Here is a 20,504-nt window from a genome sequence, read left to right on the forward strand (position 1 = left end):
TGCCCTCCATGTCTGTATGCATCCTGTGACCAGACCCCATTGGCTCTGTGTTCAAATGACATCCAGGCTCGCCCTGCTGGCTCCTCCATGGCTGCCATTATGGGGGAGAATGGGTGAGAGTGGCCCCACTCTCTTGGCCTGGATCACCACAGTGGCCTCCCTGCTCTCCAGCAGCCAATGCTCCGTGGAGGTACCGAAAGTCATTGCTGCCTCCTCTGCTCCAACCTCTGGAGCTGCATCTCCTTCCTTAGGAAAGTCAAAGTCAGACCCTGCTCCTGCGCCTCGGCCTCCTTGCTGCCCCCACCTCCCTGAGGTGAAGCCCTTGGCACTGACCACTGTCTTCTCTGTTCCTGCCTGCCCTTCCTGACCCACTAGAAAGTCAACTCCAGGAGGGCTTGGGATGGACCTTGGCGCTCAACGATCTCTGCCTCCTGGCTAAGCGAGGGCGCAAGGGGCTGCCCCGGCCACCGGGCTCACCAGGATGCTCTTGTACATGTTGCCGTTGTCCACGTCCAGGCTGACGCGGACGATGCAGCAGTCGCCCACCTGCTGGTTGTAGAGCGGCAGGGAGGAGCTGTAGCTGCAGACCCCTGAGACGGAGCGCTTGTGGGTACGGGTGGTGGCCACAGGCATGGTGCAGGCAGAGGATGAGGAGGTGCTGCTGGAGGCTGAGCTGATGCCGGAGGTCTCTGGGGAGGACTGGGAGGCCGACTCCCAGAACTGGGGGGGATGGCGACATCAGCAGAGGCCCAGACCCTCTGGAGCACCCCGCTGGCAGCCATCAGGGGGCTGCTAGAAGCGGGGTTTGTCAGATGGGGCTTCCCTGTGTGGAACGCTGGCACCAGGAGGGAGGGCTGGGGGGAGGGCAGGTGGTCACCTTCTTCTCCTGGCCATCAGGGGACTCTGGGACAAAGCTCATGTTGACCTCCTCCACGTCGGAGCTGGAGGAGCCAGCTGAGTGCACGCTGAGCGCGTCCGTGATGTCGCCGCTGCTGAGGTAGGAGCCACACCGGAGTTGGTCACAGGACTTGGAGTGGGAGCTGCTGCTGGTGCTGAGCTCTGTGCTGGGGGCCTGGCGGCTAGACGGCAGGGCCAGTTGACCGGAGGCCCCTCTGGAAGGACACACCCCACCCTGTCCCCGACCCTGCTGCCCTCTGTACCGGGCACTAGGCTGGAGGCCTGGTCAACACCAGGACCCGCCCCTCCCACCCCACAGCCGTCTGAGCTCATTTAGTAGTACTGGTCTCACGGGGGAGGAAACCGAGGCCCCGTTGCAGGGGCGGCTCGCGGGGGTGGCTGCCCAGCGCCAGCCTGAGAGGCTCCCCAGGCCCGCCCTGAGCCCTGCAGCTCCTCTGGGCCCTGCCCACTGGGGTCCAGGCACCTACTCGCTCCAGCGCTTCACAATGGCGGTGCTCTTCTTGGTCTTGAGGGTGTTGCTGGCAGACTCAGAGGGGGGCTCCAGCTCACAGGACAGGCTGTAGCTACGGGCAGGGGTGCCATGAGGCTAGCAGGAGCGGCAGGCAGGACTGCCAGGGCCTACCCTGTGGCTGCGCCAGGGTGCCCTGGCCCTCCTGGTCACCAGGCCACAGGTCTGACCCTGACCAGAGGCTCAGGTCCCAAGCTCTTTGGAGCCAGTCCAGGTACAGGCCACCCTCGATGTCCCCAACTCCTGCCCAGCCTCACCTCTCGGCCTCGCTGAGCCGCTCCAGGGCCCGGAACCAGGACCCGAAGTGCTCGGCAGGCGCGATGCTGTAGTTGTTGCAGGCGGACTGCAGCAGCTTGATCTGCGCGATGACTTCGAACTCCTGCAGAGTGGGGCGGGAGGGTGAGGCCTGGCCAGCCAGGGAGGGCTGCCCTCTGGGGCTTTGCTGGGCCCCCGTCGCCCCCGGGCTCCTCCACGTCCCACAGCCAGTCCAGAAGCCAGCTCAGCCCGACGCCTCCCGGCCCGCTCAGGCCACCAAGTGTGCAGCTGCTCACCTTCCTCCTCTTCTCGAAGTTGATCAGCCTCCCCTGCAAGACAGCAGCCATGTCCCTCACAGTGCCCTTCCTCCCTCAAGCCCCCACCTCCTCTGCACTACCACGAGAGCCGCCGGTCAGGGTACCCCACGGACAAGGCTCTGGGGCTTCCAGCTCAAGCCCCGCTGGGGACAAGAGAGAGACAGGCTTTGGTAAGGCGGCCCTGTGTGGCCACCACCTGTGGTCTGACCTGATTCAGGGCCTGCTTCACTCTCCTGCCCTGGCCACCACCTGAGGGCTCTCTGTCCTGCCTGCAAACTGGCCTCCAGCTCTCACCAGCACCGAGGGCTCAGGGTCAGCAGCTCTCGAATCCGGCCCCTAAGCCCAGTTCCCTGCCCCAGCCCCGGCCCCGGCCCCGGCCCTGGGCTCACTCACATACAGATAGTCCTTCATGGCAGTGTCCAGCATCACCAGGTCAGTGAGGAACGTGCCCAGGTAGGGGACGGTGCCCTGGATGACACCCTGTGGCGGGGGTGGGGTGATAAGCAAGGCCCAGGCCCTGCCCTGAAGGCTTCCTAGCCTGACCCTGACCGCACTTGGCCTCCCACTGGGAGCAGCCTGGGAACCTTCAGCCACCTCTGCCCAAGTTCCCCCTCCTGGACTCCATGGACCCCAATCTGCCTCTGGTCATGTCCCTCAGATCCCCAAGGTCATGTGATCCCTGATCACCCCCACCCCTAAGGACTCTGCCAGACCCTGGGTCTGGGGGCTTTAGCTCATCCTCCCACGATGCCCTGCCTGGGTCCAGAGGAGATCAGGTCTGAGGGGCATTTCAGGCTCTGGGGCAATGGGAAGGGCTGTGGGAGCCCCTTCCTCTGCAGCTCCCCCTGCACCCACATCCCGCCCTGGCGTGGGCATGGTCACTCACAGACTCCTTTGGCCGCCTCTGGGTTCTCTTGGGATTCATCTCCAGGGTGGCAAACTTGGAGGTGCCCTCCTGCCAGGGTGGAGGACGGGGTCAGAAGCCCCCCTCACCCTCCACCAGCGCCCGACCCTGGGCCCACCGGCTGGTGCCAGGGCTTCTGCTGCCGCTGGCCTTCGGCTGCACACCAGGCCCTGCTCCGGCAGTCACTGGTGGGGACCCTGGGCTGGCGGCCTGGCCTCCCTGTGCCAGTTTCCTCGACTACAAAGTAGGGACAGGACTGCACTGTGGGGGCAGAGGGGGCTCGGGACACGTTCCCGGCACTGTCGCTGTCCTGACTCGCCCTCTGCCACAGCTTGCCCAAGCTTCGTAGGTTCCTTTCCCACTGGAGCCTCATCACCTCGCAAATTGGCATGGATATTCTTCCATTTGCCAGATGAGAAAACTGAGGCCCACAGAGGCCTCCAGCCTCTCCCGGCTTCTAGAACCCTGACCAGGCTCCCACATGCTATAGGCATGGACTTCTAACGTGGGATACTTCTGCTCTCGGCAAGGCGGGTTCTTTCTGGAACCGAGCTAGAAAGCGTCCCTTCCAGTGGGCCCTGGGCCACCCTGTCCCACTGAACAAGCCTTTCTCTCCACTCGTCACTGACGTCAGCCTGTAAGCCCAGGGTCCCCAGCTGAGCTGAACCTCAGGGGGAGAGGGACAAGGTGTCTGGGCTCCTGCCTGCCCCAGCCCTGAGAAGGCTCCACCCGTGAGGTGGGTCCCAAGGTTGAGGCAAAGGCCCCCTTCTCCGTGGGGCCCTGGAAGTACCCCCTGCAGAGAACTCTGACTTCCTCCGCTCAGGTGTCCCTGGGGCCATCTCTAACCAGTCAGTGGGGGACTGAGGTGGAGACGCTGCTTGCTCCTTCACAGGAAGGCTTCTGAGGGGGGTCACCTAGCACCTGCCACTGTTCCAAGGAGCGTGTGGCCTCCTGAGGGTTCTGTGACCCGCCAGCAGCCTCTGCTCTAGGGGCAGAGCCCATTGCCACAAAGGGCAGTCAGATCTGCCTCCCCAGCCTGGAGGTCTGGACCCAAGCCTGGTGGCCCCTTTGGTTGGCTGGCCCCTGGACACCCCATGCAGCTCCCAATTCTTGGCAGGCGTCTCCCCTGGGATGTGCAGTTGCACAGAACTGGGGTCAGGGGCCTGGGTTCAGGCACAGGCTGGGTGGCTAGGGGGAGGCAGCCACACCCTCAGACCACCCTACAGACTGCAGGTTACATCCCAGTAGAGAGCTGCAGGTCGGCTGGCCCTGCCTACTCCTCTGTCCTCCGAACAGTGGTGTCCTCCTGTCCCAAAACAGATCCCTCTTCCCTTCATCCAGAGGAGACAGGACTGGAAGTTTTCAAGGAAACTTTCAACAAGGATCTGACACCCTGGCCTGTCTCCCTCTCCATCTACCCCAGGACCCTTCTGACCTTGATGAGCAGCTCTCTGCTCAGGGAGTAGTTGTTCTCATCAGAGAAGATCTCAGATAGCTTCTGGAATATTCGGAAGCTGTCCCTGTAGGAAGAGAGAACAGAAGGTGACACTTGGGAAGGGCGGGGAGGGACGTGAGGGCAAACCCGTTTTCTTTTAGAGCACAGCCTTCTCACTGCCTGGGAAATGGGCTGCAGACGGGTTCCAGAGCCTCGGGGCGTGGCCTGCGAAGGGGAGCTCTGTCTGGCGCAAGGGGGACCCCGTCCCTATTTCTTCTGAGAACTGTGTTCACCAGTTCTGACTCTGGTGGGACACAATCCTGGTCACAGGGGGAAGCATGAGAACTGCCCCGCTGGCTCCACCCAGGGCCTGGCAGGGAGGAAGCGGAGGCCGACTCAGACCTGCAGAGCAGCCCCACCAACACACCTCCAGGGGCCGGGCCTCAGGGCAGAGGCTCCCTGGGGGCGACGCCTGCCCTGGTTCACCCATACTCTTGGAGGGAGCACCCACCTGGAGACCTCTTCCCACGTCTTCTTCAGGCGGTGGATGGCGTTGCTCTGCAGGGCGGAGAGGATGGCATACAGAGAGGAGAAATTCTTCAGGACTCGGCACTCCTGGGGACAAGCACTCTGTGAGCCACCGCTGGGGCTCCTGCCGGCTCCTGCCTGGACCCCTGGGCCACCTCCTGAGATGGTGGCATGCCAGAGCCCTGGGGGAGTGAGTGTAGACTCGAGGCCAGCATGGTCTTGGGGAGGAGCAGCCTGGGGTCCGTGCAGGGGCTCAGACCACACACCACACATCACTGAGAACAAGCGAAGGTGAGGGGGGTCCTTGGGCTCCCCCCACAGCATACCCTGGCCACCTCAACCCAGTGCTCCACCACCCGGGCCCTGTCTGAGGCCTTCATGCTCCGGTCCCCGAGGCAGGTGGTGATGACGCAGTTGGCCACATTGTTGAACTGGGTGACGGTGGCACGGATGGTGGGCGCCAGGTGCTCCTTGCCCTTCTTGTCCCGCTGGGACCAGATGGAACCCAGGCAGTGGTAGGGCACCACCTTCTTGAACAGCTCCTGGGGAGGAGGTCAGTGTCATCCAGCCCTGCTATAAACCACTGTCCCCCAGGCCTACACTGGAGCCCTGAGGTCAGGGCTGGAGCTCAGGAAGCCGAGGATGTCGCTTGACCTTGTGGGAATCTCTGGGTTTTGTTCCCTGACCACCCAGGACACCCTGTACATGAGGGACCCAGGGTGAAATCACGGCAGGAAAGCAAGCGAGGCATTTTCTCTGCCAATCTCTGTCCAAGTACCAGGAAGCGGCTCCTGCCTGAGGCCCGGGGCACCTTCTGCCTTCTATGTGCATGTGCACACTCTCTACAACTCTGCCTGGAGTCTGCCAGGACGGTACACGGGGGGTGCCTAATAAGTGCTGAGGCTGCTGAGGCCTCCTGGGCAGATGCTGGGGGCCTGTAGGCCTGAGTGCACCTTGGTGAGCACCTGTCCTCCCTGGGTCAGGCCTGCCAAGCTGCGTCTGCACGGTCACTCTGTGGTGAAGCAGGGGTATCCCACATCCACGGGTTAAGGAATGTGCCCGGGGCATGTGTGCTGCACAGGTGGAGCTCGAAGTTGGATGGCAACATGGCTCTGGAGCAGGGAATGGCAGGTCTGCGTGGCTGACAGAGGGAGGCCACTCCCTCCTGCCCAAGCCCCACATAGCCACTCACCGCATCCATCAGCGTGAACTGCTCTGCCACCAGGTCGGGAGGGAACGCTAAGAGATGAGGCTTCTCCTCGCTCAGCCCGTCCTCCGTGGACACGGGGGAAGGCCAGCAAGGCTCTGCCGACAGAACCGGTGCTGAGGTGGGCTCTGATTCTAGAGTCTGTGGCAGAGCTGGGTCGGGCTCCAGAGCAGGTGCCGCAATGGGCTCAAGCTCTGGAGCAGGTGCTGGTGCTGGCTCTTGATCCAGAATGGGTGCTGGAGCCGGCTCTGGCTCTGAGGCTGGTGCTGCCACTGGACTGGGTGCCAGGGCTGGTGCTGGAGCTGGCTCTGGCTCTGAGGCTGGTGCTGCCACTGGACTGGGTGCCAGGGCTGGTGCTGGAGCCGGTTCTGGCTGCAGCTCTGCAGTTGGCTTCAGAGCCAGCACTGGAGATGGTGCCAGAGCTGCAGGGGCACAGACCCAATGTGACTGCCCTGCCCTAAGCCCACCCAGGATGCCTCCCAGACCACTGCATCCCGACCAGCAGGGCTCATCTCTGCTCCTGGCCAGCGCCAGTCCTGGCGCTTCTTCCCTACGGGCCCCAACTGACGCTCCCTCACGTGCCTCTAGACACTCACCCCAGGCCTCCTCGCCCTCGGGCTCAGCCTCGCTGGGCTCCAGGTCTTCCAGCTGGGCCAGAAGAAGGTGGGCACGGCGCTCCAGGTCCGAGCCAGGCATGTTGAGTTGCACATAAGCCACCAGCTGCTTGAGGCAGGGGAAGTCTGGAGGCTGGCAGAAATCCTCTGAGTACTGGTCCAGCCAGGTGCCCAGGATGGAGGAGATGGCACTGGGGACAGGAGGGTGGGCAGCAGTCAGAGGTCTGGCCTCTCCTACCCTACAGCCTCCCACAGCCCCCTGTGGGGATGGGCTCTTGTGCCTCCCCTATCCCTCTAGAGGCTAGTCCAACCCAGTCTAAGGCCCTCTGGCTGTTCAGGTCACCAGGCAGGGCTGCAAAGAACCTCCACTGGAGGGCGCCCTGGAGCAATGATGCGACAGCATGTGCCTTCTGCAGGGAGGCCTCCGCTCCTGCCTGCCTCCTAGGCCCCCTCTCCCTGGAGTGCAAACTCCACCAAGGTTTGTCTTCCTGTCTAGCATTCACAGGGCTGAGTACACCTCAACCTGGCTCATGCTGCCATGTGACCTCGTTTTCTGTGAGCTGGGCATGGCCTGTCCCCTGCATCACTGAGTTCCCCTGGGAACCAGCTGGGTACCCATGACCAAGGAGCTGAGCAGGAACTGCTGCTCCCACCCCTCCAGTCCAGCCTGGACACAGGACAGGTTGGTGGGCCCGGATGGTCACAGGCTGGCTCTGGGCCCTAGCCTCTCCTCTGGTCCCCAAAAGGCCTGGGGCCTCACACACAGCTCTGTCCTCCTCCTGCAGGTGAAGCCCCAGACCTGCCAGAGAGAACTGAAGGCCAGTGTCTGCCCACCCCTCCCTAAGCACAGCCCGATGTCCTCCTTTGGGGACAGAAGCCCGCCCTCAGCCCAAGGCTCACTTACTTTTTAAGTTGCTCCTGAGGCCCGCCGTTCTCACTGGAGTAGGGCAGGACGCAGCCGTATCTAGGGGAGGCCGTGAGGGCGTCACATCTACCGTACCTGCTTATGACGTCTAGGGTTACTGGCTGACCCCTGGCAGGAATGGGGCCCAGGACCGCAGGGAGCTTCCTGCCTTTTTCATCAAATCATGCTAGGTGCCTGGAATGTACCTGCACAAAGCAGGTGCTGCATACGTGCTGACTGAACGAATGAGCCCAATCGGCTGCTTCCCAGTACCTCAGTGGGCCTGGGGCCCTCGCTCACCTCAGGGGTCCCTGCTCTGGCTACGTCAGTCCCCCCACCAAATGGACTCTGCACCCTCCTTTACAGATGGGGAAACTGCTTTGCCTCAGGCAGCCCTGGGCAGCTCCTCCACAGCCCCAGGCTGGGCAGGCACCTCAGGACCCTGCCACCTGGTCCTTGCTGCTCATGAGGCTGGTGCTCTGAGCACCTGAATTTCCGAGTGAACTGGGGCTCAGAAGGGTACGGCACTCCCTGACCCTGCTGGAGGGGCGCGGCCTGGCTTGGGGGCGGGGCTCACCTTTTGAAGAGCAGGTCGAGCACCTGCTGGGTGGTGGTGAAGGCTCTGTAGGTGCACAGGAAGACGGTGACGTAGGAAAGGTCGCTGCTCTGGAAGGCGGGCACCAGGTGCTCCACCAGCTTCTCCAGCGTGCCTGCCTTGACGGTGCGCACCTTGCAGGTCTCGTAGAGGTTCGGGGCCGACTCATTCTCACACTGGGGCAGACAAGGGAGGGACAGGCTGCAGCAGCAGCAAGAGCCTCCCCAGGGCGCAGAGGCTGGAGCTTAGGCCAAACTCCAAGGCGAGTTGGGACAGAAGGGTCTCCAGTGGAAAAGGGTCTCAGCTTCGGGAGTAGAATTTGAAGCATGGGAGTGGTCACAACCAGACTCCTCTGGCCAGTGCACTGAAGCCATCATGGCCTCGGACTACTGCAGACCTCTCGGAGGGTCCTAAGGAGCCCCATCCAGAGGCGAGCAGACAGGGCTTGTCCTGGGGAGGGCGGGAGCAGCAACCAGGACGCACAGGCGGGTGGCCCCTGGGTGGACAGGACGAAGAGGGAGGTCGCCTCCCAGCACAGCAGCAGGGGGCTGAACAGCTGCAGGTCCTCTGCGGATGGCGACTTGCGCAGAAGCGTCCGTGATAGGGAGTTAACCCCAGGCAACCCGACGCGAAATGTGCAAATGCGGCCTGACGAGAAGCGAAGGCTTCCCCCACACTCAGCCGTGGGCAGCAGGGCCTCTGCACTTGACCTGGGGCTGCGGGACCACGGGGAGGGGGCGGGAGCACAGGCCCAGTCTTCTCAGGTAGGCATGGGACCCCGGTGCAGGGCAGCTCTGGGAAGGAGCCTGCCACAGTTGCCATTCGATCTCTGTGTCCTGGGCTTGAATGGAGACCCCTGCCCACACTCACCCCGAGCCAGCGCTGGCCCTTGCTGGCCCCGTGGTGCAGCTGCACCTTGCGCAGGGAGATGGAGTAGATGACCCCGTTGACCAGCTCCTCACCGATCTCCTGCGTAGAGCTCTACAAGACAGTGCCCGGCAGTGGGCCCAGACGTCAGGGGCCTTCCTGGCTGCTGCCACAGGGAGATGGCTGTGCAGCCTTCTGTCCCCAAGATGAGGTACAGATGGATGGCCACATAGACCTCAAGTCCCGGGTAAAAAGAGAACATTAGGGCAGGGGCTGCCGCTCTGCATTCTACTTCCCACTCAGTAACACCCTGCGGTGCAGATGCAATGGGCCCCTGGGCTCCCCAACTCCCAACCAGCTGCTCCTGCTCAGGACTGGCCCACCCCTCGCGCCATCCTCTCTCCAGGACGGGCACTGTGATCGGCCTCTTCACAGATGGGCAGTGCCACTGAGGGGCAGCTGATCCATCACCAAGCCACCAGGTGAATGGTGGCTAGGACCCCAGGACCCGCTTATCCCGCTCCCACGCGGCACCTCAGGACACGGGGCCTGCAGCCATCCCGCCCCACCTCTCCTCTGCCCCCAGGGTCTCCAGCGGACCCAGCTCAGGGGAAAGCTGCTCCTGGGTCAGCATCACGGGGCTGGGCAGGTGTGTGGTGCCTGAGCGCTACGTCAGGGCCACTTCCTTCCTTCTGCTCATTCATGCCCTTGTGCCCGCTTGGGCAACAGAGCTGTCCTACCTGTTCCTCCGCATGGGAGAGCAGCGGATATGAGTGGTGCCGCAGATGCGAAGAGCGGGTGCCGGGGTCCACAGAACCCCTTAAACACAAGGTGAGACTGTGGCAGAAAGGGGGCCCTCTGGCTGCTCCCAGACCCGGGGTAAGAAGGAAATGGGCTCCACCCACTGGGCAGGCTAGCTTGGGGGCTGCATCCTGATTAGCCATGGTCACCCTGGCTGCACAGTGAGCTCCCACCTCACTGTCCAGGGAAGGGATCTACTGCGGTGGGAACAGGGACCAGAGGCTGACCTCTGAGAGTTTAGGTAGGAGCTGGGAAGTGCAAGACTGGCACGTGGCCAGTGCGACCAAAGCCACTGCTCAGGTGGGTGTGGATCCCAGAAGGCCCAGGTGCAAGACGAGCTTAGCCTGGGCCTCTGTCGCCCTTCTCCAAGGTCCAGACAGGACTAGGCCCAGTGCTGCAGGCTGTAACCCAGGCCTGTGCCTCCTGCCTGCCCTCAGGGCCTCTGGAAGCCCAGGAGCCCCCTTCCAGAAGTCTACTTCCTCTGCCCTTCCCCTCTGGGCTCACTATCAATGGGACAGCTATCAATGTGGACATCACATGGGCTCCTGACCCTCTTCCCCCCTGGAGAGAGGGCCAGCATTGCTTCTTGGAAGACAGCTGGGAACCTGCGGGCGCACCCACACAGCCCAGGTGGCCGTGCCTGGGAGCTCCGGCCTCTGTGCTGGAGGCCTTCCTCTCAGTTTCAGGAAAATGAGACGGATGTTCTCCCTTCCCTGCACACAAAACGGCCTTGGAGGAGTTGAGTGTCAGAGGCCACGGAGACCTAGGCCCTGTCACCCTGTCTCCACAGGGTTCCTAAGAGTCCAAGGTTTGGCTGGGGAGTCTTCCTGGGCCAGAGTTTTGAGCTACACTGGGCCCGTCACGAGCAGCAGCTCGGGGATCTCGTGCAGGAGCCACGTGCCATGGTGCACTCAACTTGAACCCCTTGGGAGCCCAGCACAGTACCAGTCACAGCAGGGCTTCATCAGTGTCCAGTCAGGCCAACCCAGAGGAAGAGCCTGGGGCCAGGTGGCCTCGGCCATGCCGGAGCAAGTCTAAATAGCAGCTCCTCAGTGAGCCGCTGGCCTCGGCGGGCAGCCCAGCAGCTGGCCCTGGCCCTGTGCAGTGTCATGTGATCCTGAGCCCTTCCCCCACCCGAGGGCCCCTTCTGTCTGCTGGGTGTGGGTTGGGGGTGCAAACCAGCACCATGCATGCCTGCCATGGGGTGTCACCACCCGGGCCCACAGATGGGGAGCTGCTCCAGCTCCCTGGTTTCCTGGAGTAAGAGCAGCAGCAATAAAGCCGGATGCCCGAGCAGCGCTGGGCCCAGCACCCTCACCAGGGCAGAAGACAGCGGTGCGGGCCTACGTTCCTGTTCTGAGCCCCTTCCAGGGACAGAAAGAAAGCAGTCGACAGCCCTGAGATCTGTCCCCAGGACACTCTGGACCACCAGGCTCCCACAGGGCAGCCTCTGCTAGCAGATGCCCATGTGGGCAGCCCAGGCCCCCCGGGAGCTGGGAGCAGGCGGAGAGGAGTGGCCCGTAAACAGCTGAGGCAGAGAAAATGTCTCCCCAAGGGCAGCGACAGGCCGGCGACCAGGCGGCCGTGCTGAGCTCCTAGGAGGAAAGAATGCCACACGGCTGGCTGGCGTGTCCTCAGGGGAGGATCTTCCTGTCCTCCTCCCAGCACGCGCCAGGTCCTCAGGGCCCCAGGGCCCAGTCAGCAGCTGTGCCTCTGAATGGACTTGGGTCAGCAGACAGGGCAGCGGTGCCCTGGGGACCTAGAGACAGGGCCCCACACTTTCCTGTCTGCTGGGGCACAGACTAGGGCCCTCGGGACAGGGAGAAGTAAAAGGGTCTGGGTGTCAGTGTGTCACCTGACCAGCTACGTCTCCTCCAGCTGGAGCCATCACCGCTGAGCCCAGGTTCCCTTGAGGTGGAATAATGGCCACCACGGGCTACCTCAGCTCCGCCCTCTCCCCCACCAGTGGCTCCCACCCGCACACACCGAGGGCTGAGGCTCAGGGAGGAGGGCAGAGCCTGAACCACTGTCTCCTCCCTTCACATGGGTGGGGTGCCACTTGGGTGGGGTGCCACTAAACCCTCAGGGACCCCACTGCACCCCCTGAGCTGCTGCCCAGGGCTAGCGAGTCACCAGGGGCCATCATGGGGCCTTGGCCAGCCTCTTGTCAGCATCCTGAAGCTCTGGGCACCCAGGCCCTGCCCCAGGGCCCACCAGACCTGTGAACCATCCCTCACAAAGGGCCCTGAGTCCAACTGGCCTGGTGGGTGGAGAGGACAGCAGCTCTTCCACAGGTGTTGGTAGGGGGTGGAGTGTGCATGGCTGGGCAGCAGGGGGGCAGTACCTGACCGGCCAGAGCCCCAGGAGTGGCAATGAACCCTGGGCAGGAAAACCTCGAGGGAGCCTGTGTGAGGCCCATCGGAGGCTCTGAAAATCTGCAGGAGGGGCCTTGCCCACCTTGTGGTGGGGCAGCTCCCTGACTCAGCCTCTGACTGGAACGCAGAACCCAGAACCAGAACAGGGCAGGGGGGTCAGAACCCCAGGTTCTTCAGGTCCTTGGTGGCCAAGCACCCTCCCCATTTGATGGAGCTGGAGACTGAGGCCCAGGGGAGGGGACCAGTAGAGTATGTCCAGGGCCTGGTTCAGCTCTTAGGCCGTGAGCCCCAACAAGGGAGGGGGATGAAACACCAGCATCATGCCCCTCCACCCTGGCCTGCCCCCAACTCTGAGACCCAGGACATGGACAGGACCCCACCAGGAATGTGGGGCCAGCCCTGGGTGGGGTCACCTACACTTCTGGTCCCCAGCACAGCAGCCTCCACTGGGCTTGAAACAGGGTGCTTGGCTGTCACGGCAACGAGGCGAGCTGGGCCCATGACTGCAAAGGCACTGAGGAAGCTCCATGACCCCAGACAGTGAAGTGGGGTGACCAGCCTGCGCTGATTCCTAAAGAGACTCACCCACAGTCCCAGGACCCTCTTTGCCAGCCTGGGCCCTGTGACTTGTCATGTTAGCATCAAAGGAGGCGAAAGAGTGGGGAAAGGGAGACCTGGCCCTACAACTGGGTGGGCCACTGGCCTTGTCCACACTGTGCTTCTGTCTGCTCACAGCCAGCTCCTGACTGCCAGGCAAGCAAGCCACCAGAGCCAGAAGTGGGTAAGAAAGGGGACTGAAGGCCCAGACCCACCACCAGCACCACAGGCCACAGCGTGCGTGGGCACGTCTGGTGCCAGGTCCTTCCCCCACTCGTTGCATCTAATCCTCCCAGTACTCCACCTGACGGATGAGGAAACGGCTGGGCAGGGGTGCACCCAGGTCAGGAGCCAGGAAATGGCAGCCAGGACAGGGATTTGAACCCTGGCGTGTGTGGACACACCCAGGCCTGGCTGCTGTTCCTACCATGGTTACAACCTCAAAGCAGGGCCAGCCCCTGTCATGCCCTGGTAGAGGAGGGCAGAGACAGGAAGGGTTCCCTCAGGTCACTGCAGGTGGGTGTGGTTGGCCAGTGCTTGACACCTGCACCTCTGAGTGGAGAAGGGCTGATGGCACCACAGCCCCAGGCCGGCTCCAAGGACCAGGCCTGGGAGCCTCTTTGCTCACGGGCCAGATGGTGTGCCCCGGGAGTCCAGGGCACTTGGAAGGCTCGGGTGCTCGCCTGGCACCTGCTCAGAAAACCTAACTGTGGCCGCTGCTGCCTGTTCAGCTCCAGCACCACGCCAGGCCCATGCGGATGCCTGTCAGGCCTGCCAGCTCACTTGTCCACACCAAGACCCTAACGGGACGGACCAGCATCACGTCTGTAGACGAGGAAATCCTCCACCCAGACCCCAGGATCTTTGCCTTTCAGTTCAGAAGGACGAACATGCCTCTAGGCCAACTGCAAGGCAAGAGGCAAGACAGCAGAGGAGGAGGACCTCACTGACAACACCCCCAGTGCAGGGTCCCCCAGACCCCCACCCCCAGCCAGCCCTGCTCCATCCTCTCCCTCCTGAGAGGAACTGGGTCTGCTGGAGGCTCAGCTCCTTCCATGACAGCTGGCGGATTTCGACTTCTATCTCTTTAGAGTGGGGTTGGTGGGGTCGCCACCCTGGAGGTGCGTCTCCAGGAACACAGTGTTTCTGGGCCCGTGAGGCTGGAGGCCCAGCCCTGGGACAAGGTGGCCATGGCACAGGGGTGCCACGCTGTGGGAGCTGTCTGGGAAGCTGGCCAGGAGCCTCTGGGAGCCAGTCCTCGACTTCCTGGGTGAGCCTCCTGGACCTCCCCAGTGGCTCCTTCAGAGCCTGTCTGCCTGCGCCATTCATGGCAACACAGACAAGGCCTGTGAGCTGCTCAACCTCCGGGTTGGGGACCAGGCTCCGGCCTGCCTGCCTGCAGCCTGACACCTCCTGAGCTTGACAACCAGGCTGTCATCTCCAGGCTACCCTGAGCCTCCTGGGAAGAGCCTTGCATGCCTGAGTGTCCCCATCCTGGAGCGGGAAAGAGGATCCAGGCCAGCCAAACTGCTTCCCTCCTTCCTCTTTTCCTCAGTCCCCCAAGAAGCAAAGCAAAAGCCGGCAGGAGGGTCCTGGGGGCCTGAGGTCATGAACTTGCTGGGCGGCAAAGCTGGGCCTTTGGATCAGCTAAGAAGCCCTCTGGGAAGATCATGGTGCATGGGGCCCCTCAGGCTGTGCCCCTGGCTCTCCAGTGTCAAAGGTATTAAAGAGCCCTGGGGTTGAGCTGCAGAGCTGCCTGGTACCATCAGGAGCCCAGAGAGCAGGGGAAGGAGGCAGAGCGCTGGGGGAGAGGCCCCTGGGACGGGAGAAGCCTGGGCCTCTCAGGAAGGCTCCTGGGCCCGCCTGCCTCCACCAGCTTATTGCCTGCTGCAGTCTAATTAGTTGTTTCATCTGTCAAATGGGCTATTAATAGTCTTGACCCCACAGGACAAAATGCATGTAAATGACCTAGCACAGGGCCTCCCAGGAAGCATGCCTCCTGTCAGCTATTTTTTAAAAACTGGGTCTCCTGTGGCCTGCCTCCTCCTGGAAGCTGTCCCAGGGTCCTCTGGCCTGCAGCACCGCCACCTTCCTCTGGAATATGAACAACCCTCCCTGTCCCTCACTGCAGCCTTTGGGCTCGGTGCCCCCAGGTTGTGGTCCTCCAGCCAGCTGGCCCTACTGCGACCGGAGCCCCACCAGTGCCAGCACACGGCAGGCACCCACCGGAAGCACAGCCCACGTTCGAATCCTGGCCACCATCTTTGGCCGTGTGTGTCCAGGTCCAGGGCTTCACCTGTCTGCCTCTAGGCTCCTAGAAGTTGGGGTTGGCACCTCCTGAAGGCTGGTCTAGGCCAGGAGGACGAAGACAATGACCTCCCTTCTTTGAATCCTCCAAATCCCTACAGATTCAGGGTGTTGGCACATTTTCTAACCAGGCAGATGAATCCCATCCCTGGTCTGAAGGCCCTGTCCTCTCACTGCCTGGTCACCTGGCCCCATGTGCTGGAGACTGGCTATCCCACCTCCTCTGCTGCCCACAGATAGCAGGCACTGCAGACCCTCAAGCTCTGGGCCAGGCAGAGCAACCACTGACCCAAGGCAGGGGCTGGACCTGGTGGCCTTGGGAAAGCATGGAACAGCACAGGTCAGGCTGGGCTGGGCCACTGGTGGCTTGGCTAAAAGTCGAGGTGACAGGTGGGTGACCAGATGTGCAAGGACGTCTGGCACCCCAGAGAGGGAAACCCTAGCAGAGGCTTGGTGGGAAGAAGGATGGAGGTGGGGAGGCAGACTGCCTGATGGTTTCCAGAGAGGACAGTGACCTCAAGCAGGGCTACTTCAGCTCTGGCACACTGCAGCCACCAGGAAATCAGCCCCAGGATGGCGGCGGGGTGGAGGGTGGTGGTTGGCAGGAATGACAGGGACTTCCCCACCCCCTCGCTAAATGGTCATTGTGTTTGGTTTCCGGCAGTGGCCTCCTCTCCTGCCAGGACCCTGGCTTTCCTGCTCCAGCCAGAAGCTTCCCCTCTGACTTCTAAACAGCAGCTCTGAGCTGCACCTCGGTGCTGAGGCCCAGGGAGGGAGAGCGGAATGAGCCATAGACAGCCATGGCAGGGAGGGAGCTCAGCTCTGCCTCTCCCTGGGCTCCTCAGGGATGCAGATGGACAGAGCCAGAGAGAAGTGGCCCCACCCCAGCCAGGAACCTGCCCAGCCCCTGAGAGCACTCAGGCCAGACCCTCCCAGCACACAAAGCCCAAGGCGCTGCCAGACATAATGAAAGCCAGATGAGTGCTGGGCTGGTGTCAGGCCTCCCACCCCCATGCTCCCAGGGGTCCTGCTCCAGCCGCCATGAGGACTAAGCTGGGGGTGAGGGTCAGGCCTAGCCTGAACACTGGCCAAGCTTGGAGTGCTCCTGGGCCTGGGGTGCCCCCACAGAGCTCCCAAGCTGGGCAGAGAAACATGCTTTGTCCAGGCCTTATCTAGGCAGAGCGGGGTGAGGGGGCTGCTTCTGATTCCACTGCCTCTGCTGCGCATCAGGGGCAGTCAGCCTGGGGCAGAGGACATCACCCACCATCCCACTGCCCCTGCCCCTGTTCAGGACACAAAAGAAACAAGAGTCCCAGCCTTCACCTGCTATTCCTGCCTCCATTCATGATGGGTGAGCAATCCCCCTTCTCTGAATCCTCCCAAATCTTTGCGAATTAAGGATGTGGGCATGTTATCTAATCAGGCGCAAATGAATCACACTCTGCCAAGTGTCCTGTGCTCTCACTGCCTAGACACCTGGTCTCACATGTTGGAGGCCAGCTAACCACGCCTTGTTCCCCTGCCTGCTGAGCAGCGTTGCTGTGTTCTGGGAGGCCAGACCCATATCTGCTCCAGAAGGCCCCTGCAGTCTCAGTCACCTGGGGAGTCCAGGATTCAGCCACCCCAATCCCCTTGTGGACACCTGCACCGTGAAGTCTCACGATGTGGTGCAGGCCCTGGCAGGCAAGGGGATAAAATAAGGCCAGGCCGCTGTGGTTGGCAAGTTCATAGGCCACAAAGAAGGTGACAGTGTTCAGGGAAAAGGTTTACTTACCCTGCGGGAGCTCGGGTCGCCATACCTGGGCTTGGGGAAAGCAGGCACTAGCACGAACTGAGGGGGCGCGCAAACTCAGCTCTAGACCCCAAACAGTTGGACAGGCGTGCTGGCAGCCGCCATGCCCACCTTGCTGCTGCCGTGGGGCTGGAGACAGGAGGGGGATTACTGCAGAAGGAACCCCCAACCCATGCATCTGCTGGAGGGAGGTGGCCAGCTAAGGACGCTGGGCCGCCGTCCGGTCCTCCCTGGGGAGGTACAGCTCACTCACCTCGAGGCGCGGCAGATCGGGGTCCAGCTGCGTGAAGCTGTGCAGCACTACCGGGCAGCTGTCGGGGACGCCCACCTCCAGGCGCACCGCGTCCCACACGCTGCGGCTCCGCCGGGAGCCCGGGAACAGCGGCTCGGCGCCGCCCGCGGGCTCGGCCGCCTCGGCCCACATGCGCTGCACCATGGACTGCTCGCCGCGGCGCGAGCGGCCGGCGGGCCGCGGGACACCGGGCGGCGCGGGCGCGGGGCCGGCCCGGCGCGGCTCCGCGCTGCCTGCGCTCTGCGCCCGCGGCCCGGCCCCGCGGACGTCAGGCGGGGGGCGGAGCCAGGAGGGAGGCGGGACCGGAACGGGCGAGGGGCGGGACCGGAACGGGCGAGGGGCGGGACCGGCCCGACCATGCGCAAGTGCGAGTGGAGCCGGCCGGCGTTGCGTGCCGTAGGCGTGAGGCGCGCCTTGCCGATGCGCGCTGAAGTCAGACCACTTCCCCCTCCCTGCTGCGGCCTTCCCTGAGTCGCCTAACCTCGCGGAGCGTGGAGCCTCAGTTTCTTCATCTGGAAAATCTGGGTAATGAGAACGACTTCCTCAAAGAGTGGCTGGGAGGGTGACATCGGGCACTGATGTGCCGCACTGATGCCTGCGCGTGGTGTGGGCTCACAGCAGAGCACTGAAAACGTGCTGGTGGCCTCGGGCACAGCAGGGTTGGGGTGCGGTGTGGAGCTGAGGGAGGGCGGTGCCTTACCCTTTCCAGGAAAAGACCTGGCCCCTTTGGGTATTGTGGCCCCCACAGAAGGGGTCCAGGTGGAAGGGCAGCCAGGGAGCTGGGGGAGAACCACAGAGTGGGCTGAGGCCTGGGAATGCCAAGGAGGCAGGGATCAAGAGCCACAGATGCCTGGCAGAGCCCCTGGCCCCAAGCCAGGTCAGCTGGAGCTGCTGGTGGCTTGAGAATTCATGGAACTGGGGCAGCAGTCAGGGTGGAAAGGAGGCTGCTGAGGCCAGGGAGCCTCAGCTACTCTTTCTGGCAGGCAGGGAGGAGGGAAGCAGGAGCCTGGAGGTTAGCAGCAGGGTCAGGACGAGGGTTTGGAGGGCATGTGTAAATTGGTGAATGAAAGGGACCCTTTCTCACATATAACCTCTGGCTCATGCCTGAGTCTTCACAGAGGCTGGGGATCACTGTCAGCAGCCCTTGCAATGCCACCAACCTCTCCATGACTGTCCCAAACCACTGTGCCTGTTTCCCCATGTGTAAAAGTAGAAAACAGGCCCAGAGCACACCCTCCCAGCATGCCTTGCACAATTACTGTGTGCCAAGCCCCACACTTCTGTTGGAGCTGTGAGGTAAGGAAGTCTCCACACACTGGCTGGCTATTTCCAGGTGGCGCTGTTTTTACATTTTCTCTGAATTTTCTAATTTTTCTTCAGTACCTTTGTAACTACACATGTGTAATAAATGATGTTTTAAAAAGATGGGGCTAAGATCCCCAGAGGTTTGCTAAGGAGGCATCCCGGTCCTGCCTCCAGGAGGGTGATGTGGGTGGGTGCATCAGAGGAGGGACTGGGGCACATGGCCCTGAGCACTGGGCATGCCACCTGCTCCTACAGCCAGGTTCTCAGAGCCCTGCAGGAGTTCAGACTCCAGCACCTACAGCTGGCTTGACGACCTGCCCCTGCTCTTACCTCCTTCTCCCGGGCTGAGGCCCTGCCCACTCCAGCGAGTTCTGACACACACGGCCTTGCCACCCTTCCAACCTTGAAGGTCCAGGTGGGGACCTTCAACATCCCCCAACACAGCTGGCCTGACTGCCTCCTGTTCCACCCACCTGCGGGTCATGGACGTGGGGGTCCCCATCACCTCCCTACCAGCCCCTCTGGTTGCCTGTTTTTAAGAAGCTCCCCTCCTGGCGAGCCTGTTTGGTTCTCAGTGCACACATGGACACACCCTAAGATCCAGGGAAGCCCAGTCCCTCCCTACTCTGTGACTCCCCTCTCCCTTGGCAAGTCACCTCACCTCCCAGGCAGTTTTCTTCTTCATTAAGGGGGAAAAGCTGACAAGGCAGCACGTGGAAGCCCCCGCGCAGTGTGGGTGCTCAGTGCCTCACCCTGCAGCCTAGATGTGGCCCACACCATGAGGGGCTGACTCCCTGGGTGCCTCTCCCGAGGCTCACGTGAACGTGGCTTCCCTCAGAATTCTCCCCACAGGTAGATCCCTTACCAAGGGTGGGACCATCCAAAAGAGGAGACAAGGGCAGCACATGCCACGATGGAAGAACAGCACCGTGGCACATGTGCTTGCCAGAACCCAAAGCTGCATCCAGAAAGGCCTCTGCATGGAGCCAACACCTGAAGGACTCATGGGGAAAAGGGCCATGTTAGATGCACACCAGCATGCAGCCTACAGAGGCCAGGCTCTGCGAACCTCACAGGACAGACAATCAGTTTCTTCCACAAATACCCCTCAGGGAAAATAAAGGGGAAACTATACATTAACAGAAGGGAAGAGACACCAACCAAAGGCAATGCCTGGATTCCGGATCATGATTTGAACAAGGCAACAATTAACAAAAAAAAAAAAAAAAAAAGAGAGAACTGTGATTACAACGGATCCTCCTTATCCAAGGGGATATCTTCCAACCAAGACTCCCAGTGGATAACTGAAATTGAGGACAATACTGAACCCAAGCACTACAATACCACACATCTATCTGATACTCCAGGGGCTCAGTGACTAATAGGCAGGTAGTGTACACAGTGTGGACACACTGGGCGAAGGGATGATTTCACGTTCCAGTGGGCAGAAGGGACAGTGTGAGACTTCATCATGCTGATTAGAACAGCATGAAATATAAAACTCTTCAATTTGTGCTTCTAAAGTTTTCCATTTAATATTTTTGGATCATGGTTGGGTTGACCTTGGGACACTGAAACCATGGAAAACAAAAATTGCTGATAAGGAGGGACCACTGCATTTGAACTCTACTGGACATCTGAAGTCATCAGACACAATCTTTTTTAGTGATGAAGCACTGAGGTCACTTTGGAGTCACACACTACAGTCTCTGTGGATGAATGGTGCCTGGGATCTGTGTAAATGTTGTCCCCTGGGGGATGGTGGGAAACGGGGACCGCAAGCTGTTAAAGCTGAGTGACTGTTAAAGCAAAGTGTCTTTACACCATTTTTCTACTTTTATGTCAACTTGGAATTATCCACAATAAAAACAACAAGGGCTCAATTTGAGACTTTCCCTCATATGCCCCTGAAACTCCCAGCAGTCTTAGACAGGGCCACAAACTTCAGACCCCAGCCAAGGCAGTGACACCTCACTCCATGCC

The 20,504-nt window shown here is 61.6% G+C and overlaps 1 protein-coding gene and 1 long non-coding RNA gene across 7 annotated transcripts in view; one reads left to right on the top strand and one right to left on the bottom strand.

Moving 5' to 3' along the window:
- The window catches only part of RALGDS (ral guanine nucleotide dissociation stimulator), a 40,802-nt gene that overhangs the window by 2,399 nt on the left and 17,899 nt on the right, over positions 1 to 20,504 (bottom strand). For 3 of the 6 annotated variants that reach the window (XM_079111702.1, XM_079111697.1, XM_079111700.1), the window contains exons 2-16: positions 9,056 to 9,166; positions 8,168 to 8,361; positions 7,591 to 7,686; positions 6,669 to 6,877; positions 6,058 to 6,494; positions 5,192 to 5,407; positions 4,849 to 4,952; positions 4,338 to 4,422; positions 2,885 to 2,953; positions 2,392 to 2,478; positions 1,978 to 2,010; positions 1,684 to 1,805; positions 1,386 to 1,481; positions 878 to 1,079; positions 478 to 720 (exon numbers count right to left, since the gene is read on the bottom strand). In XM_079111702.1, the coding sequence (XP_078967828.1) occupies positions 478 to 720; positions 878 to 1,079; positions 1,386 to 1,481; positions 1,684 to 1,805; positions 1,978 to 2,010; positions 2,392 to 2,478; positions 2,885 to 2,953; positions 4,338 to 4,422; positions 4,849 to 4,952; positions 5,192 to 5,407; positions 6,058 to 6,494; positions 6,669 to 6,877; positions 7,591 to 7,686; positions 8,168 to 8,361; positions 9,056 to 9,166 (2,304 nt within the window). Of the gene's footprint in view, positions 1 to 477; positions 721 to 877; positions 1,080 to 1,385; positions 1,482 to 1,683; positions 1,806 to 1,977; positions 2,011 to 2,391; positions 2,479 to 2,884; positions 2,954 to 4,337; positions 4,423 to 4,848; positions 4,953 to 5,191; positions 5,408 to 6,057; positions 6,495 to 6,668; positions 6,878 to 7,590; positions 7,687 to 8,167; positions 8,362 to 9,055; positions 9,167 to 17,177; positions 17,457 to 20,504 lie in introns of those variants that run through there. The other 3 variants (XM_079111701.1, XM_079111699.1, XM_079111698.1) reach the window with 3 other exon arrangements.
- Positions 17,603 to 19,760, top strand: LOC306645656. The gene is made up of 2 exons (XR_013759691.1): positions 17,603 to 17,741; positions 19,360 to 19,760. It is a non-coding gene; the product is annotated as an uncharacterized lncRNA (long non-coding RNA).

This window comes from Sciurus vulgaris, assembly GCF_902686455.1.
Source record: "Sciurus vulgaris genome assembly, chromosome: 15".
Classification (NCBI taxonomy): Eukaryota; Metazoa; Chordata; class Mammalia; order Rodentia; family Sciuridae; genus Sciurus; species Sciurus vulgaris.